This window comes from Terrapene carolina, unplaced genomic scaffold (genome assembly GCF_002925995.2).
Source record: "Terrapene carolina triunguis isolate 2854851 unplaced genomic scaffold, T_m_triunguis-2.0 Scaffold88, whole genome shotgun sequence".
Lineage (NCBI taxonomy): Eukaryota > Metazoa > Chordata > Testudines > Emydidae > Terrapene > Terrapene triunguis.
Genome location: NW_020664439.1, coordinates 43,883,013 through 43,898,799, shown reverse-complemented (window position 1 = coordinate 43,898,799; position 15,787 = coordinate 43,883,013). Strand labels below are relative to the sequence as shown.

Here is a 15,787-nt window from a genome sequence, read left to right as displayed (position 1 = left end):
GCTGCAGTCAGAAGCACAAAGTGGGGGTGCAAGTGAGGTAAAGGCGTGTGCTCCTGCGCTCATTGGTTCTGCCAGCTGAGGAGCCTGTTGGACGCGCAGTGTGTAACCTGAAGCGTGTGCGTCGGTCCCTCCCCCGGGCCTCCACTGGCTGCTGGTATTTTGTGGGGCTGCGGGAAGCTTTCCTCTAGGGCTGATGCCCATTTCTCTGCTCCTTTGTTGCAGTCTGAGGAAGACAAACAGCTGCAGGATGAATTGGAGATGCTTGTGGAGCGCTTGGGGGTAAGTTCCCTTTTCCCCCCATGGGTCTGTCCCCTTCTCCCCTCAAGTCACGTCTGTGTGTCAGGCAGCGCGCCCAGCCTTTGGGTCCATTCCGGAGGGGCAGTGTCAGGATCCCCTCGGTATTGGAGTTCCCCTTCAGCAAAGCCCCTTTGAATGGGGGAAGTGGGTGCTGGATGTGCAGCTGTCAGTGGGAGTACAGTCTTCCCCCTCTCACTCTCTGATGGCCGGGGAGCAGCGTAAGCCAGTGGCTGGTCTCTGGGTTTTGTCCCCTGGGATTGGAAATGACAAATCCCACGCTTCACAGCTTGCTGCTTATCGAAGAGATTTTTCTCCCCTGCGTACAACATTCACTCAGTAGTGACTTCACCTCCAATGCAAACTGCTGGCCTGTTACAGTCCCCGGCCCTCCCAGACCCTAGGAGCAGCACACGTTTAGTGCAAGACAGCTGCATCTTTTATTAAATGTCTCCTTTCTGGTAGGTAGTACTTTAGGGACCCAGGCTTTCCCTTCGCACCATATAGCAATTGAGTTTGGTTAAGGTGCCCCTGCTGGGGGGAGAAGGGGGTTCACTATCAAATCCCTGACTGTAGAACTAGCTTTCTATGCCACAGTTTGCCAGCCTTAGGTGTATGGGCAAAGCTCACATATTTCCCCAGATCTTTGTGTGGGATTAGCAGGTGCAGAGACTTTCAAGCTGCTTTGTGGAGCTGGTCTTTGTTGCCGTTTGTTACAGTGTTTGATGTGTTGTTTGATCCAATATGATACCAGTCTGTCCACCAAGCATGTGGCCAAGGAGCCCCCCCCGGTGATTCACATCTGGCTGAGTCCCGCAGCAAGGTGCCAAAGTTGATAGACGCCGGAGTCCTGTACGTTTCCAAATGAACTGGCTGGCTGGGCAGGTGTCTGACTGCTCAGCGCTGTGGCTGGCTGGCTGCCTGCGCTTGGAAGGAACAGGCAGGTCTGGGATGCTGCAGGCAGCTGCCACTTCCTGATAGATGCAGTTGATCCTTGCAGGAGAAGGACACGTCCCTGTATCGCCCCGCCCTGGAGGAGTTGCGTAGGCAGATCCGTTCTTCCACAACCTCCATGACCTCTGTTCCGAAGCCCCTGAAGTTCTTACGGCCTCACTATGGCAAGCTGAAGGAGATCTATGAGAACATGGCTCCTGGAGAGAACAAGGTGAGGGGTTCCCAGCTGCTGCGTGTGGGGCTGGAATCACTGGGCAGGTGGGGATGGCAGTGCAGCAACCTGGTTGCGTAGAGTACAAGTTGACTGTTGCTATCTGTGCAAGCGGAGGAAAGATCTTAAGATAGCATCAGACTACACAGCACCTGCCACTGAAACGAGCAGGGTGATCAGGGGATCAAGCTCTGTGCATCGAACCCTGCGTATACTGGGTGAATTGCTAGGTGTAACGATTTGCAGTGATTCGGCAGCACATGTGCAGCTTGTCATGCCGCTAAAGTGTTTTGACTCAAACTGCATGCTGGGAGCTGTAGTTTCTGAGGGTCTCCCTGCCTGCTGAGTGCTGCAGTGTCCATGTGCTACTCTTCCACACTGAGGGTGCAGGAAGGGGCGTGGTGCTACTTAGCTCTCTGTGCTGGCATGGGGGTGACTGTCTCGGCACTTTCTCCCGCAGCGTTTTGCAGCTGACATAATTTCCGTTCTGGCGATGACCATGAGTGGGGAGCGAGAGTGTCTGAAATACCGGCTAGTGGGGTCCCAGGAGGAGCTGGCATCATGGGGACATGAATATGTCAGGTGAGAAATACTGTGTATGTAATGTGCGATCCAGTTCTGATTAAATGTCCCCCCATGGTGGGGCTCGTCCCCCATTTCCCTTGGGAAACTGTTCCACAGGCTGGTTGGTCTGAGTCCAGGGTGATGAGCAGGGTGGATAGATTTCTCTGACAAGAAGACCTTGATAGTCAGCCGTGCCCATTCTTGTCTCGTTCCTTCTAGCTGCAGCCCTGTGAATAATATCCCTCCTTTCTGCTTACACCCAGATACGCCCACGCTGGGATCATTGCTTTCCCAGTTGCCTTGCCAAGCTAGGTAGATCCATCACTTTTAATAATCCCGCATAACCTCCAGCCCCTGAACTGTTTCTATGGCTTTTCTCTGTACTCCTGCCAACCTGTCAGTATCAGTGTGGTAGTCTGAGGCACAGTGCCCCAGACAGTCTCTCCCCAGCTGTGTAGAATGGGGCTGCCCCCTTCCTGCTCCAGGACTTGAGTCCTCTGGGATGGAGGTTCCCAGGGAAGGGGCTGTGCCCTTCTGGCCTATGAATAAGCATCTCAAAATCAGTTGTGGGTTTTTTTTTTTATTATTTTTTTTAAGATGAAAATCTTATTCTTTGTCCATTTCACCAGACTCTCTTGGTCTGTTTGTATCCTTTCTCTGTCCTCACTGGTATTTGCCACTCCTTTCGATTACCAGTTTACAGATTTAATTAATGTACTTTTTACTCCCTTCTCTTTAATAAAGAAGGCTGGACCTAACACTGACCCTGTGTGTGCCCCCCCCCCCCCCCCCCATGCATCTCCCCCCTGCACAACATCTGTCCTTCACGAAATATTAGTATATCATCCTTTCAGCCAGTTTTTAAGAATGTCTGGTTCTGCGGATCAGATTCCCCAAACAGGGGCAGAGTGAAATTGACCTGATTCTTGTCAGTTTGGGGAGGGGGGACGGAAATAGGCTGTGAAACAAAGCTTGTAAATTTCACTCTTTTCTTTATAAAGTGCTGAGCAGCTGCTGAGACCCTAAAGCCGTCTGTCAGCAAGCTCAGGTAGACGGCATTGCATTGGCTCACATTTAGAAAGTTATTTCCAACCACTAAGATTGGAAACGTTTTTTGAGCTAAAGCCTGTTTGGCCGGGTCCCTCCCTGAACAAGTCCAGTGGTTTTTTTGAGCCCTGCCTTAGGATGCTTATTATGTGCACTGGCCTGTGTGTATTGAAGTTCCCCAAATTGAATGAAAATCTCTGGACCAGACTGGGGGCTAATGAACCAGAATTAGAGTGTGGCACCTGTGCTTCCTCACATCCCAGAGAAGATGGAAAATCTGCCCGGTTGGATGCCTGCCCCAAAGAGCGTTTCTGTTTCTGTTTTCGTTGGTGTTAACAAAGTCAGTGGGACTGTGTGGGTGCTGCCCCAGGAGGCTCAGGGCTGGATGTTCAGACATGGGTGTTTGTGAGAGGGCCGCTGGACTTCACTGACATGTCTGATCTGTTTGGGAACCATCTCCTTGGAGGACTGTGAACTATCCAGCAACAGGCATAACTCAGCCATGATTCTCTCTCTCTCTTCCCCCCCCCCCCCCCGATTTAGCCCCTTGTGGGCTGTTACCCTGTTCGGACGAGGGCATGCAGCTTCTGTTGAGCACTGCAGGGATCGCAGCCCTGTAGGAGAAGTGGTGCTGTAGCCGTCTTGCCCTGGGTGCCAGGTTATTGCTTTATGTTATGATGGTCTCTTTCCCTTTGCCCCCACAGACACCTGGCGGGCGAGGTTGCTAAGGAATGGCAGGAGGTTGATGAGGCGGACAAGGCCCAGAGGGAAACGCTGCTGACCCTGGTGAAGGAGATTGTGCCCTACAACATGGCCCACAATGCCGAGCACGAAGCCTGTGACTTGCTGATGGAGATTGAGCAGATGGACATGCTAGAGAAATATATTGACGACAACGCCTACTCCAAGGTCTGCCTGTACCTGACCAGGTGAGGGAGCCAGGCTGCTCTCTGATGGGGATTGGCCCTTTGCCATTTGAGCTCTGCCTGTCCTGTTGAAAGCTGGAAACCACCCCTATGTGGTGCAGAAGTCCCCGGGTAGATGGCAGTGTGCCATGATTGCTGGAACACTTCCCGCTCTAGGTGACTGGGACCGTTTGATACAGCTACATAAGAGCAGCTGTCAGAGTGAGCTGCTGAGGGGCTGGCTGGAGCATGCAGGGCTCTGTATGCTGGCCCAGATCTCCCCTCTGAGCAGTAAGACCTGTCTGTTCCTGGCCTCAGTAGCAGCTGGACTTACCTTCTTCTGTCTCCTTCCCGAAGCTGTGTGAGCTACGTCCCTGAACCCGAGAACTCGGCCCTCCTCCGCTGTTCCCTGGGAATCTTCCGCAAGTTCAGCCGCTACCCGGAAGCCCTGCGCCTGGCCCTCATGCTGAACGACATGGAGCTGGTGGAGGACATCTTCACCTCCTGCAAAGACGTGTAGGTGGAGATCGGCTTTTCAGAGCCGGGGCCCTGCTCGGGGAGGGAACTGCGGTAGACCAGCCTCTGCCTTGTCGTCATGGGGTACAGATTCTACCGCCTCCAGGTCCCCTCTCCTAGCCCAGGCCGGGAGCGACTGGGCGTTAGCGCCACCTGAGGGGACTTGAGCGCTGTGGAATGAGTCTGGGGTCTCGGTTCACCTTGTAGCATGACAGGTGGCTTCATCGTTAAAACCACCATCACAATTGGCACTAACTGGTCCCTTGCTGGCAGCCTCAGCAGAGCGGCCAAGGACCAAATGGGCCAGGGGCACTGGCCCCCTGCTGCTTGCCCAAGAGGGCCCCTCTGTTGGCAGTGCAATGGTGGGCAGAGTTGCCCTTGTGCTGCCCAGGCTTCACTCGTTCAGGGCATTGACCTCTAAGGCTGCTGATCTGGTGACCCCCTTGTCCTGCCCCTGTTGGGGTTGGACTGAAACTTGAGCCTTCTCGCTCCCCACTGACTGCTGAGGATGGGGCATGAAATGAGCTCGACTAGCGTAACCTACACTAGAACAGTGAGACTCATGAGCCCCCTCTAGTGGTTGCTCCACATACGATAAGAATCTACTACAGCTGCTGACTAAGGGTATGTCTACACTACAGGATTAATCCGAATTTAGATAATTCGAATTTGGGAAACAGGTTGTATAAATTCGATTGTGCGCGGCCACACTAAGCACCTTAATTCGGTTTTAAACCACATTAATTCGGTGGTGTGCGGCCACACTACCCCATTAACTTAAACACAGTAATTCGGTGGTGTGCGTCCACACTAACCCTAATTCGAATTAACAAAATCGATTTAGGCTCTACTCCGTTCGTCGAGGTGGAGTACAGAAATCGATTTAAAGGGCCCTTTAATTCGAATTAACTGGCTCTGTAGTGTGGACGGGTGAAGGGTTAATTCGGATTAAGGCAGCTAAATCCGAATTAAAGTCCTAGTGTAGACCAGGCCTAAGGGAGTTACTCGTGTAGCTCAAGCAGTAGAGACTTGCGCTCTTTGTCTTGACGTTCCCATGCTCCAGCTCCGTTGACAGGCCTGGTGGGTTGGCTGTACCATCGTTCCAGGTATGGAGAGTGGATGGTGGGACGCCCCAGCAGTGCTGCCGTCCTCTCTCTGGTACTCCGCCCTGGCCCTGCTTGCTGCCTCTGCTGGGCCGGTTCTGAAGGGCTAAGCTTCAGCGGCTTTGCTGCTCTCTAGGCTGCTGCCTGTGTGCCCCTGGAATGGGAACCTCCTTCCAGGCCGGCGTGGCAGCCACGGCTCTGCCACGTGGGCGAGTGGGCAGGAAGCAGACAGGAGTTCCTGATGCAGGCGCTGTCTCTGGGCCTGACACGAAGCTGACTGGAAAGTTCCCTTTGACCTGTAGAGCAAGGTCCTACCACAGTGCAGGGTCGCAGCTTGGCCCAGCCCCTGATGCCATCACATCTCCCTCTGGCTTGTGATGTAGGAGCTGCTCTTGGGAATTCGGGGGGATGGGAGAGCCGTGGGCAGCCTGATTGGCTGGGTTTCCTCAGGCTGGGTCGGGTCTGTTTGAGGGGAGAAAGGAGCTGTCCTGAGAGTACTCCAGCAGGTCTGTGCCAAGGGGAGGGGAGCCCAGGCCCTCACTGCCTGGTATTGACTCCCCCCCCTCCCTCGCCGGCTCAGGGTCATCCAGAAGCAGATGGCCTTCATGCTGGGCCGTCACGGTGTCTTCCTGGAGCTAAACGAGGACGTGGAGGAGTATGAGGACCTCACCGAGATCATGTCCAACGTCCAGCTCAACAGCAACTTCCTGGCCTTGGCCAGAGAGGTGAGGTGCCTGGCCCGGCCTCCCAGCAAGCTGGGGTGGGGTGGGGAGAAGGCTCAGGGCTGCACCCAAGGTCCCCAACTGCTGGGTGCTGGCACAGAGGCCAGGCTGCCCGCAAACTGGGACTCCTGGGGGGAACAGACACTCTGACTTGTATGGGGGGTTGTCAATGCGTCTGGTCTCCCGCCACCCCCAATACGTGCTTGGTCGCATCAGGAAGAGCCCCTGTCTGTGCACGGCAAGGAGCAGGCTGCAGGGGACTCTGTTGCTGTTGCCATTCGCGCTGTCCCTTCGGAGGGGCTGAGAGTGTGGCTGGTTTGGCTGGGGGGGGTGACTTCCTCCTCTCTCCTCCTCTTTGCAGCTGGACATAATGGAGCCCAAAGTGCCAGATGACATTTACAAAACACACCTGGAAAATAACCGTAAGCGAAAGCTGCATCTCCTTCTTCGCTTCCTCCTGCACGGGGGTGGGACGTCGCTGAGTGCAGGCGTAGCCAAGTGGGCCGCCTTGTCCTAGAGCACGCGGGCATCTGGCCGGTCGTGTGTCGGGACAGGTCCATCTGCAGTTGCAGTCGCACTGTCTATGCAGCGCCCCCCTGTGTTGCGCTGAATTGGCTTGGGCTCCTTGGCCATTCCCGGGGGCTTAGCAGGGTGAGGAGGGTAAAAGAACCTCCGGGATCAGGCACTCGAATGTTCGGGGCCCTACCGAGGGCCGGGCACAGATAGACGCTCCCGAGCTCTGTGGGCCTGGCGAAGCTGCGTTGTGACGCTCTGCCCGGCTCGCTCTGGTTTCTGCTCCCTCAGGGTTCGGCGGCAGCGGCTCCCAGGTGGACTCTGCGCGGATGAACTTGGCCTCGTCCTTCGTGAACGGTTTTGTGAACGCGGCCTTCGGCCAGGACAAGCTGCTGACGGATGACGGCAATAAGTGGCTGTATAAAAACAAGGATCACGGTGAGCGGGGCAGGACAGCGCGGTTGGACTCTCACTGCAGCTGGGACTGGGCCCTGCAGGAGGTTTTCCAAATGGCAGCTTGTATCTGGCAGTGTCCGGCAGCTTTTCCAAGGGATGCTCCTTATGTCCCCTGAGCCCCATGCCTGGAACTCCTGAGCCAGCCTCTCGGCCCCTAAGCCCTCGCTCCTGTGGGTTAAATAACCAATCCTGCTGGCTCGTGCCCGCAACTCCCAGGGCCACCTGATCCTAATGGGGAGAGCGCCCTGTAGGGGTCACGCCGGCTGACAGCCACGTGTGAACTTGAATGTAGAATGGTGGAGCTGGGGCGTCTGCTGTAACTCATGGGGACTACATATCCCAGCATGCAACATTCCAGTTGGCCCTGATTTGCCAGGCTGCACTGCATGCTGGGGCCTGGAGTCTTCACAGGCCACCTCTCTGGGTTTTAGATGAAGGCAGCTTGTTTTACAGGCCTGCATGCCTGCCTACCTCCCCCATACATCTCTTCCTAGGCCCTGCGTGGAGGTCTCAAATGCCACCTTTGCATGGAGTCAAGGCCAAACTACTCCAGCAGTGTGTGACAGAGGAATTGACCCTTGTGGAGTATCCAGACCGACTGTCTGGGAGAACGGAGCTGCCAGCGAATGTGCTGCAGAGCTCTGTGCCCCTCTGTCCCTGGGGCTGCTCCCTGATTGGGCCCCCAAAGGCAGCAGAGGGAAACCAAGGCTACAGAAAGCGCTGAATGCCCCAGTGGAATTGTTCTGAGGAGCTCCCCCATGCCCAGCATGTTAGGAATACGGGGTGTGCAAGGGAAAGGAGCCACTGGGGAACCCCAGCTCCCGTCTGGGGGCGTAGGGCCCGGTCGTGATTCCAGGTCTGACATGGGGGCTTCTCCTTGTGCTGCAGGTATGCTGAGCGCTGCAGCCTCACTGGGGATGATCCTGCTGTGGGACGTGGATGGGGGGCTCACGCAGATCGACAAGTACCTGTACTCCTCCGAGGACTACATTAAGGTGGGTGGTGCTGCTCTGGCCTCGGGCTAAGGTGCAGCCCCACTGGACATGGAGCCATGGCTCACATGCTGGCACGCCTGGTGGCATAGCTGCAGGGCCAGTCCTGCCAGGGACATAAGTACCAACCTCAGTCTGCCCAGCTGAACGCTTCACCCTGCCTGAGAACTGCCGCATTGTTCTCCTCCTCTCTGGGTCCCGACAGGTGATTGGCAACACAGTGCTCCCTGGCTGAAGCTTGGCTCATTGAGATTCACTAGGGGGCCCCCAATGCCCCCTTAATGCAGAGGCATGACCTTTGAAGACTACAAGTCCCAGCAGGCAATGCACCTGATCTGGTCCCAATGGAGCATTGCATGATGGGGCTTGTAGTTCCCACAGGCTGCACCTCTGTGTGGGTTATGACCAATGCAATCTGCCTACTTTTGTGTGAGTTGGGTGTAGCCCTGTGGGTAGACCCTGGGCGCCCCCCATTGCGTGTGGTGCAATAACTGCATGTGCCAGCTGTCCCCAAGGCAGCCCCATGATGGTCTGGCTGATGGTGCCTTTATCCTGCAGTCGGGAGCCCTGCTGGCTTGTGGGATTGTGAACTCGGGGGTGAGGAATGAATGCGACCCTGCCCTCGCTTTGCTGTCCGACTACGTCCTCCACAACAGCAACACCATGAGGATCGGCGCCATCTTTGGGTAAGGGCCTGCCCAGCCCCTGCTCCCGCCACAGGGGCGGCTCCTGTGGCTAACGCTCCTTTGGGATTCTGTTGCAGGCTGGGGCTGGCCTACGCTGGGTCCAACCGGGAAGACGTTTTGACTCTGCTGCTACCCGTGATGGGAGACTCCAAGTCCAGCATGGAGGTGAGGGCTCAGGCCGGGCCAGCGCGCTGATCTCGGGGGTGGAAGAGGGTCGACAGCATCATGGCGGGAGTATTGACATTGGCTCCAACCTGAGCTCTGGCCCCGCCTCTCAGCAGCTCCCCAGCATGGTTGGAGGGTAGTGGTGATAAAGGACAGGTGGGGGCAGTGGGTCCCTGAGCTGCAGCTCCTCAGGATACTCTGCGAAATGGGACCTGACAGCATCCCCAGGGTCTCCCCCCACAGTCTGTGGGAGCCAACAGGAGCAGCCCAGTCTCCAGAGACCTCTGGGTGTGAACGCGAGTCCTCAGACCCTCCACTGCCCAAGCATTGAGGTTGCTTCACATGCTCAGCTCCAATTGCTTCAGCTATTCCTGCCCCCGTTCCCCTCTCCCCACAACCCAGAGGCTGCTCCCAGTGCGAGCCCCTCTGAGCAGTCCCCCAAAGGCGGTGGGGTGCAGGCAGGGCTGTTACTCAGTGAGCTCAGCTCTCCCTCCTTCCCGCCCCAGGTGGCCGGCGTGACGGCCCTGGCCTGCGGCATGATAGCGGTGGGCTCGTGCAACGGGGATGTCACCTCCACCATCCTCCAGACCATCATGGAGAAATCGGAGACTGAGCTGAAGGACACCTACGCCAGGTGGCTGCCGCTCGGCCTGGGCCTCAACCACCTGGGTAAGGATGGGCTTGGGGCTCAGCAGGTCTGCGCGTGGTGGCAGGGGTGGAGCGGGCTTTGGCGGAGCCGGGGATGACTTGGGGGCTGTGGCAAGGAGGGCGTGGCCTTTCCCACCTCACCAGGGCACTGTCACTGTCTGAGCCCGTTCTCGAGGCTCAGAGTGCTGATGGGCAGGGGCTCCTGGCTGACCTGAGGGGGTAGCGCCATAGATCAGGGACTCGACCTTTTGCCCACAGGGTGGTTCATGAAAACCTTGCTCTGTGGCCCATTCTATCCCATAATCCTTTGCAGCTGCCAAGGACTACCATTGGGTTCTGAGAGGCAGCAGTGGGAGGGGCTATGGGTGGTGGGGCTGGTGTACCAGTTAGAGCTGGATGCTGGGGGGGGGTGAAGTCCCATTTGTTGCAGGATCTGGAATGTTCTGAGCAGGTCCAGCCATGCCCCAGGCGTGCACTGCGTCCCCGGGTGGAGAAACACCGGTGCTGCTCAGGACCCTGCTGGCTAGGGACGCTCATTGAGGAGCTTGGGACTTGCTGGTTTGAGCCCCCCAGCCAGGCGCTGGAGCCTGGCGTGTGTCAGCAGAGGGCCTGGGGCCGTGCTGCTCTAACGGGCTGCCCTGTGCTCTCCTCGGCAGGGAAGGGGGAGGCCATCGAGGCTATCCTGGCGGCGCTGGAGGTGGTGTCGGAGCCCTTCCGCAGCTTCGCCAACACGTTGGTAGACATCTGCGCCTACGCGGGTGAGTCTCTGGCCAGCTTGGCGGGGAGGGGGGGTGGGCTGGGCTGGGCCAGTGCCCAGAGTCACCATAGTCTCTCCTTCCCCCAGGCTCGGGGAATGTGCTGAAGGTGCAGCAGCTGCTCCACATCTGCAGCGAGCACTTCGACACCAAGGAGAAGGAGGAGGACAAGGAGAAGAAGGACAAGAAGGAAAAGGACAAGAAGGAGAGCTCGGCTGACATGGGCGCCCACCAGGTGGGACAGGCGGGAGGGAGCAGACGAATCCCCATTGCTTGGACCCTTTCCTGGTGGGGAGACCACTGGGGATCTCTCTTGGCCCTAGTGGATTTGTGGGAGGGGGACGGGCCTGCAGCAGAACTGCCCATTGTGTGAACCTGCCAGTGCTGGCGATGGGCAAGGGCAGCTCCCTGGACCGGAGATGAGAGCTTGCCAGAGGGGTCGAGTGGGCTGGGCAGGGTGGGGTCTCTGCACAGCTGAGCCACGGACACCTGCTCCCCAAAGGGAGCTGTACTAGAAGGGGTGCACGGGCCCAACGTGGAGCCATTCGTATTGGGGGAGAACCATCTTCCTGACTCCTGGGGGAAGGAGGATATAGCCCCGCTCTAGGTTGGTCCCACGTGGCCTGGGGAGCCTGTGGTGGGCAGGTGACGGAACTCCCTGGCCAGTTCTCCATCTCCTCTCCCGCAGGGCGTGGCAGTGCTGGGGATCGCGCTCATCGCCATGGGGGAGGAGATCGGCGCCGAGATGGCTCTGCGCACGTTCGGCCACCTGGTGAGTGACGCTGCGGGACAGGGCGCTCTGCCTCGGGGGCTGTGGGGCAGAGCGAGGGAGGTGCCCGGAGCTGAGCCGAACGCCAGCGAAGGGCTCGGTGTGGTGGAGCTGGATCCAGGCTGGGAAGGGGGGACGCACACGAGAGCAGGCACAGGAGTGTGTGGGGAGCGCCAAGCTGGGGCGCTGCCCTCAGACCGACTGCGTAACCCTCCGCCCCACTCCCAGCAGGCCAGGGCCATGTCCTCTCCGGGTGAGGCCTTGCTTCTCCTCTGGTCCCCTGGATCCGGTCCTGACCCTGCTGCAGCAGAGGGCCCCGGTAGGATTTTCGTTTGCTGCAGCCCTGGGGCAGTTCCAGGAACTCTATGAGTGGCTGCAAGTCCCTGACTCGTGAGTGGATTCAGGGACGAGGAGAATGACCTGGGAGTGATAGTCCCTCGCCCTGGTGGCTAATGTCTCCCTCCTCCTTTCTGTGCAGCTGAGGTATGGGGAGCCCACCCTGCGCCGAGCCGTGCCCCTTGCCCTGGCGCTCATCTCCGTCTCCAACCCGCGCCTCAACATCCTCGACACCCTCAGCAAGTTCTCCCACGATGCTGACCCCGAGGTCTCCTACAACTCCATCTTTGCCATGGGCATGGTGGGCAGCGGTAAGGGCTGCGTGGGCCCGGGGGCGCCGAGCGGGAGGTGGGCCGGTGACGAAGTTTGCTTCTTGGGACACCCCCCGTCATCCAGGCTGCGTTCAGGGGGTTCCTGGTCCGAGCGCAGCAGCTGGTAACTCGGCTCGGTGTGCCAGCGGGTCGGGGGAGGGGCTGAATAGCTTTGGTGCCCTCTTCCAGCGGCTGCATGAAACTGACTGCCCTTGCCTGGTCACCTGTCACTGGCGGGCGGGCGCCTTACTGTCAGCTGGGCTGCTGGTCAAATACTGCAGCCTCTGATGGGTGCTGGGTGAGGTTGGGAAGGGCCCATGGGCACAGGGGAGCTGGGCCTGCTGGAAGCAGCAGGGCTGGGGGGGGGCAGGATCTCTGGGGGCGGGAGGTGGCTGATGGGCCCTTGTGCCCCAAGGCTGTTGGATGCAGCGTGTGGGTTATGCCAGCAGGGGGGGCTGCATGTGGCCCAGCACCCTGGGAGAGACTGTGTCCTGCGCTGGCTGGGAGGGGGTTGGATGCCTGTTCCCAGGGCTTCCTGCTCACCCCGTTTCTCCTGTTTGCAGGCACCAACAACGCCCGGCTGGCCGCGATGCTGAGGCAGCTGGCCCAGTACCATGCCAAAGACCCAAACAACCTCTTCATGGTGCGGCTGGCCCAGGTGACTACCGGAGCTGCTGGTCCTGGTTCCTTCGGGTGGGTGGGGGTTCTGGTGCTCTGAGCGCTTCCCAGCTGCGTCTTGCCCCAGAGGTCAGCTGGACTGATCAGCCGCTGGGGGATAGCGTCTGCTCAGTGAGTGGTGGGCCTGGGGTGTCACTGTCTGGTCTTATGCCATCCTGGCCAGGAGCCCTCTGTGCTCACGTGCTCTTTGCTTGCTGTGCAGGGTCTGACCCACCTTGGGAAGGGGACACTCACCCTATGTCCCTACCACAGCGACCGCCAGCTGATGAGCCAGGTGGCTGTCGCGGGGCTGCTGACCGTCCTGGTGTCCTTCCTGGACGTGCGCAACAGTGAGTACCTGTGTGTCTGATCCTTCTGGAGAGGAGGGAGCCAGCAGCCGGCCCCTCAGGCAGGCTCCTGGGACCAAAGGGATGTTATTCCCGTGTGGAGGTGGGGCAGATGGCCGCTCCCAGCCCCAGGGAATCCCCTGCTGTCTTGGTTGCTGGCAGGCTCTCCTAGCAGGCAGGCTGCCTTGCCTTTCGCCTGTGGAGCGGATGGGTGGGGCCATGCCTGCGATCCTGGTACTGAGGCTGCTGCGGCCTGTTGGGATGCCTTGCCATGGCAGGTGGCAGCAGCCAGGCGGCCAAGACCTCGCTTTGGGCTGAGCATTGGGGGCCTAACGCTTCTTCTCTCTCCCCCTAGTCATCCTGGGCAAATCCCACTATGTTCTGTATGGGCTGGTGGCTGCCATGCAGCCGCGCATGCTGGTGACCTTTGACGAGGAGCTGCGGCCTCTGCCGGTGTCGGTCAGGGTGGGGCAGGTAAGGAGGCATTGTCCCTCAGGGATCTGGCTGGGGAGGGATCTGGTTAGAGGGGCACGTGGTAGGTGAGCGTATTGAGCAGACTAAGTGGGGCTGTTCTGAGGTCCCTGGGCTGGATGGGGACGTGGGTCTGTTTCCTCCCAGGAGCTGCTGGGTCAGTGCAGAGGCCATGATGGCTCATGTCAAGGATGAAGCCTCGCCAGTGCCTGTCCTGGCATCTGGGTCCCAGAGTTCGGTGGCCGGCGGGTGATACGTGGTGGCCGGGATGCCTCTGTGCCCTCGGCTCTAACCTCTCGCCTCCCGTCCAGGCTGTAGACGTGGTGGGCCAGGCGGGCAAACCGAAGACCATCACTGGCTTCCAGACGCACACGACGCCGGTGCTACTGGCACACGGCGAGCGGGCAGAGCTGGCCACAGAGGAACATCTGCCAGTCACCCCCATCCTGGAGGGTTTCGTCATCCTGCGCAAGAACCCCAACTACGATGTCTGAGCTGACACGGGGGATTGGGGAGAGACAGCACTGGGCAGCGCCTGATGGGGGCAGGCGCTGGGCATCACACTGGGGGAGAGGGGCCCAACTCCCCACTTGCTGGTTTTGTTACTGAAAGAGCTGATTTAAAAAATAAACTCGAGAGAGAGACTGGTGCTGCTCATGGTTTGCTCTGGGAGCAGCATGTGTGGGCGGGGGGCTGGTCCCAGGCCTGGTCCCCTCTGTCCTGGACTACAGACAGGGAGCTGAGTCATGGCTGTTGCCTTGCCAGGGACCTGTAGTATCTCTCTAGCTATGCCCCGTGTGAGGGGCAATGAGCAGCGGATGTGATGGCTCAAGCCCCAGTGGCTCTCCCCCTTTCCCAGCTAGACAGACTCAAAGGGGGGGTGGGAGGGGGATTAACCACTGGACCAGCTCACTGAGGGGTGGGTGGATTCGCCTTTGCAGGGAGACCTGGTACTGCCTTACTGTGGTGCAGGGGTGTCAGACTCGGACAGAGGAGAGGGCCACGGCTGCTCGTTAATTCTAGGCCATGATACACACTCTGAACTCCCCCCGTGCACACAGACCCCCCCCCCCACTCCCACCCCACAGTCGCTTTGAGCCGCGATGGGTAGGTGAGTGCAGGGCGCTGACACTGGGGAGGAGGGGGAGAGGTTTCCTCGTTTGTCCCCTTTCTGGATATGCACATCCCAGGCACTGCTGGTCACGGGCAGGCTATGACCCTCCTGGCTTTCTCCCCCACCACTTTCTGGCCCTGCAGGATGGGCAGGAATGGCGAGGGGCAGTGGGTGCCCCTGGCCCCATGGAGCTGGTGCTGCCTGGCAGTGCTGGGGGGGGCTCTGCACAGGGCCAGTTTGCCCTTTTCCCTCCACCTTCCCTTTGGAGCACACAGTGGGGCTGCGCTCTCGGCTGATCCCACCCCAAAAAACATCTCCTCAATCTAAAGATGGCCTGAGATGAATGAGTGTGGGGTTGGGCCAGGGTTCAAGGTGGCAGAAATGGAGGCTGGGCTGCAACTGGCCGGAGCCCCGGGGCAGAGGGAGGTGCAATGTGGGGGTCTGGGAAAGACTTTCCCCTGGCTGGGCTCACAGTGCTTCCCCCACCCAGGAACAGTGAGTGGAGATGCAGGGGCTCCCTCGGCGGCTTCCCTCAGCTGCAGTGGAAGTCAAGGCTCTTCAAACTGCCTCCAGTCGCCCATTTCCAGGGGTGCAGCCACGCTCCTGCCAACCGGCCCGTGCCTGGGACCTTCCGAAAGCTGGGCAGGGACAGGCGCTCGGCTCCTTTGATAAATGCAAAGTAATGCACATGGGGAAACCATAATCCCAACTGTACATATAAAGTGAGTGGGTCTAAATTAGCTGTTACCGCTCAAGAAAGAGATCTTGACGTCATTGTGGATAGTTCTCTGAAAACATCCACTCAACGTGCAGCGGTAGGCAAAAAAGCGAACAGAATGTTGGGAATCATTAAGAAAGGGATAGATAAGACAGAAAATATCATATTGCCTCTATATAAATCCATGGTACGCCTATACCTTGAATACCGCGTGCAGATGTGGTTGCCCCATCTCAAAAAAGATAGGTTGGAATTGGAAAAGGTTCAGAAAAGGGCAACAAAAATGATTAGGGGTATAGAACGGCTGCTGTATGAGGAGAGATTAATAAGGCTGGGATTTTTCAGCTTGGAAAAGAGACGACTGGGGGGGGATATGATAGAGGTCTATAAAATCATGACTGGTGAGGAGAAAGTAAATAAGGAAGTGTTATTTACTCCTCATAACACAAGAACTAGGGGTCACCCAATGAAATTAATAGGCAGTAGATTTAAAACAAACGGAAGTATTTTTTCACACAGCACAGTCAGTCTGC

At 58.2% G+C, this 15,787-nt stretch overlaps 1 protein-coding gene across 1 annotated transcript; it reads left to right on the top strand.

Annotated features, from left to right (window-relative positions):
- The first annotated feature begins 223 nt into the window (after nucleotides 1-223).
- Nucleotides 224-14,066, top strand: PSMD2 (proteasome 26S subunit, non-ATPase 2). Its single transcript, XM_026650088.1, has 20 exons — nucleotides 224-279; nucleotides 1,295-1,459; nucleotides 1,920-2,041; nucleotides 3,775-3,999; nucleotides 4,333-4,491; nucleotides 6,175-6,319; nucleotides 6,678-6,738; nucleotides 7,121-7,267; nucleotides 8,174-8,280; nucleotides 8,836-8,963; nucleotides 9,041-9,128; nucleotides 9,635-9,797; nucleotides 10,433-10,534; nucleotides 10,621-10,766; nucleotides 11,220-11,303; nucleotides 11,779-11,947; nucleotides 12,511-12,605; nucleotides 12,828-12,954; nucleotides 13,307-13,425; nucleotides 13,734-14,066. Exons 1-20 carry the CDS (start codon nucleotides 259-261, stop codon nucleotides 13,914-13,916), a joined length of 2,556 nt encoding a protein of 851 aa, XP_026505873.1. The 5' UTR covers nucleotides 224-258; the 3' UTR covers nucleotides 13,917-14,066.
- The last annotated feature ends 1,721 nt before the right edge of the window (nucleotides 14,067-15,787 follow it).